This window comes from Odontomachus brunneus, unplaced genomic scaffold, assembly GCF_010583005.1.
Source record: "Odontomachus brunneus isolate Ranch 3 - 2012 unplaced genomic scaffold, Obru_v1 Obru_scaffold_302, whole genome shotgun sequence".
NCBI lineage: Eukaryota > Metazoa > Arthropoda > Insecta > Hymenoptera > Formicidae > Odontomachus > Odontomachus brunneus.
Window position 1 is genome coordinate 200,570 of NW_022639752.1, and position 3,546 is coordinate 204,115.

The following is a 3,546-nucleotide window of genomic DNA, read 5'->3' on the forward strand; positions in this document are numbered from 1 at the left end:
CTCGGCAACCGAGGGACTTAGAGCTAAACAAATAACTGGATTGTTGTTCCCACGGCGCAAGCTTTCGAATTAAACAAAGTCGTTAATTAACAAATTAATATCTCGGCAACCGAGGGACGTAGAGCTAAACAAATGACTGAATTGTTGTTCCCACGGTGTGAGCAGAGCAACCGAAAACGAATGAGAGGAAAAAAGTTTTTCGTGCTCGCGTACGTCACGCAGGGATGTGACAGAGGAGGCGGCCCGACGGGCGCAGCCAACGCAGCTCCAGGGAAGTGTACAGCCCTTCCCGCCACGCCGGCATGCGCCCTCTTTCCCGGTGCCGGCACACCTAGTTGGTGTGCCGGCCGAGGGCGGAGGGTGCGGCGAATTCGCCACCCCCCACAAATATTCTCCCCGTCTGGCCCTGTCCTGTTCCTCCTTCCGCGACATAACTTCTTCGCAGAAGGAGGTAACAGCTGACTAGGTTTCTCCTCCCCCTAACATGGCCCTAATGAGAGCCGGGAGCGAGAGGTCCGCTCCCACCACGTTTGTGAGGACACGGCGCCGTCCCTCCCACGCCGGGTATTCGCCTAACATGTGCTCCGCCGTATCCTCAGCCGCACCGCAGTGGTGGCAGTGGCTGGTGCACTTTTTCCGGACGACCCTTTGCAGGTACTCACCGAAGCAGCCATGGCCGGTGAGCACCTGGATCGTCCGGAACGTGAGATCTCCATGTGCGCTGCCTACCCACTCCTGTAGGCAGGGCTGGATGACATCGGCGACCCTCTTCCCGGAGCGGCCCGTCGCCTCCTCCAGCTGTATCTTCCAGCGGCGGAGGAGGCGTTGACGGTCCTGCTCCCTAGCGAGGGCTATGGCCCTGGCAAATCCTATTCCGTTGTTGTTTCCCCGGCGGAGCTCCACCGGGGGGATCCCTGCCAGGGCCGTGGCGGCCGCATGCGACGTGGTCCTGTAGGCCGGGGCGAGACGAGTGGCCATAAACCTCTGGGCCAGGCGGACCATTTGTTGGATCCGCCGTGACCCGGCCATCTCTTCCGCCCAGACCGGGGCTCCGTATAAGGCCACCGAGTGGACCACGTTCCCAAACAGCCGTCTAGCCCGCTTTTACGGGCCGCCGACGTTGGGCAGGAGGGCGCCTAGCGCACCTGCCATCCTGCCCAGCTTGGGGGTTAGCACCTCAAAATGTTTTTTAAACCCCCAAGCACCATCCAGGGTGAGCCCGAGGTATTTCAACTCTGTGCCCACCCTCACGGAGATCCCGCCAATCCGGAGCGTTAGTCGAGGTGGTCTCCCCCTACTCCCGTCATAGAAGAACAACGCTTCCGTTTTCGGGGAAGACACCTCAAGGCCCATTCTCTGGATGGAGTGCACTACCTGGTCGAGGGCCAGTTGCCCCATGTCCTTGGCCTGTTTCCAGCTCTGTCCCCCGGCCACCATTAATATGTCGTCCGTGTAGCAGACAACGCGGCAGCCGGCGGGGAGGATAGTTCCAAAAACCTGGTCGCGTGCGGTGTTCCACAGAATAGGGCCGATTACAGACCCCTGCGGAACATCGCAATACACCCCCCTTCCGCATTGGAGCTCCGCTTTGTTGCGGAACTATAAACGCCTATCCCGGAAATAGTCCCTTATTATGTGGACGAGCAGGAGCGGGAACCCGAAGTGGGCCATTCCTGTCTCTACATAGTCCCAGGGGAAGGTACTAAAGGCGTTGGTTATATCGATTGATATAGCCAACGCCACCCCCACCCTCCCTCACGATGCCCTCCGAGAGGGACCTGACGCGCTTAATAGCATCCACGGTCGATCAGCCCTCTCGGAAGCCATACTGCGCATCGTCCAGCGCGGGACCATTCAGGGACGGGTATATATCAGTTGGACACGGGGCAATAGGACACAGTCCAATCACAAGTCGCTGTTCCAAGGGAGCCTACAAATGTCTCTAATCACACGGTGCTGTAATTGGCTGTGTCCAAATGCACCGTGTCCAAGTGCACCGCTCCCTTCAGGGACAGATGCCGGACGAGGCAGGCTTGTATGATCCACTCAAACATTTTGTCCGCCTCGTCCAATAGACACAAAGGTCTGTATGCGGAAAGGGCGTTCTCCAGCTTGCCCTCCTTGCGTAAGAGGGCCAATCTGGCTCTTTTCCACGAGGCCGGAAACAGGCCAGCTTCGAGGAAGAGGGTGAAGAGACGTCTAAGGCGGCACTTCACCCTTCCCTCCTCGGCCAAGGCCAAGGCCCAAATTCGGCCCAAGATGCCATTAGGGCCCGGCGCCTTTCTCTTGGCGCCGAGCCTTTTGGCGGCTGGTCTCATCTTCTCCATCGTCACCCCGAGCTCCTCCTCCTACCAATCGGAAGGGGGTCCCGTATAGGGTGGGATATTGTTTCTCACCCTCGGGAATAGGAGTGGCATTCAGTTGGACACAGTACAATTGGACACGTTGCAAATGGACACGGTGCAAATGGACACGGCACTTGACACACGGTTCAATTGGACACGGTGCGTTTGGACACAAAACTTTTGGGCACCGTTGTTTTTGGACACGAAACAAAATGCACGACGTTCAGTTACACACTGTTCATTTGGACACCGTTCAGTTGGACACCGTTCAAGTGCCCACTGTTCACTTGGACACAGAACGATGCGTGCTGTTCATTTGTACACCGTTCACTTGGATACCGTGGAATTGCTTGTCCGTTCACTTGGACACAGAAGGATGCGCACTGTTCACTTGGACACCGTTCATTTGGACACTGTTTACTTGGACACCGTTCATTTGGACACAGTTCACTTGGACACCGTTCAATTGGACACCGTTCATTTGGACACCGTTCAATCGCCTACTGTCCACTTGGACACAGAAGGATGCGCACTGTTTATTTGGACACCGTTCACTTGGACATCGATTCAGTTGTTTGCTGTTTATTTGGACACAGAATGATGTACACCGTTTATTTTATCATCATTTAATTAGGTATTGTTTGTTTATGCAATGGATATGCAACTGATGAGAAACAAAAAATAGTTTTGTAGAAAATATTTGTGTTTTTAGCCCGAACATCTCCTCGGGGAGGACCGACTCGTCAATACCGACGAGCCGGACCTCCCCATACCTTTTGGGCCTCGTGACCGAGGCCCCGGGGAGCGACACCCTGATCTTGTCGGCCAGGTCGTCAGCCCCCCGGTCTCTTCCCTCCCTGTCGGGACCGGCCAGCCCTAGAAGGAAGCCGCCGTCTGCAGCCCTCCTCACAAATGCCGGCCGAACCCTAACATCCCCGAGTGGGAGCCCTCGTACCCGACGGAGGGCCTCCGCATACTTAAGGCCCCCCTTCTCGCAGACGGATTGATACCACCGCCGTCATCGGTGGAGCCGGCAGCACTTTAGGCGCCACCGAACGCCCCGAGTCCAGCACTCTCACTTCGCCTCTTCCGGGGTCCCACCTCCTTTTCTTTTTACCCGCCCCACTCGCCGCGACCCAGCCACATCCAGCCAGAGGAGCCGCAGCCGGCGCAGCGGGCACGACAGGCCCCGCCCCCGCCA

The 3,546-nt window shown here is 57.2% G+C and overlaps 1 protein-coding gene across 1 annotated transcript; it reads right to left on the reverse strand.

Moving 5' to 3' along the window:
• Window positions 1-462: 462 nt before the first annotated feature.
• Window positions 463-1,029, reverse strand: LOC116853296. The gene has a single exon (XM_032834308.1). The coding sequence runs from the start codon at window positions 1,027-1,029 to the stop codon at window positions 463-465; it is 567 nt and encodes a 188-aa protein (XP_032690199.1).
• Between the last annotated feature and the right edge of the window lie 2,517 nt (window positions 1,030-3,546).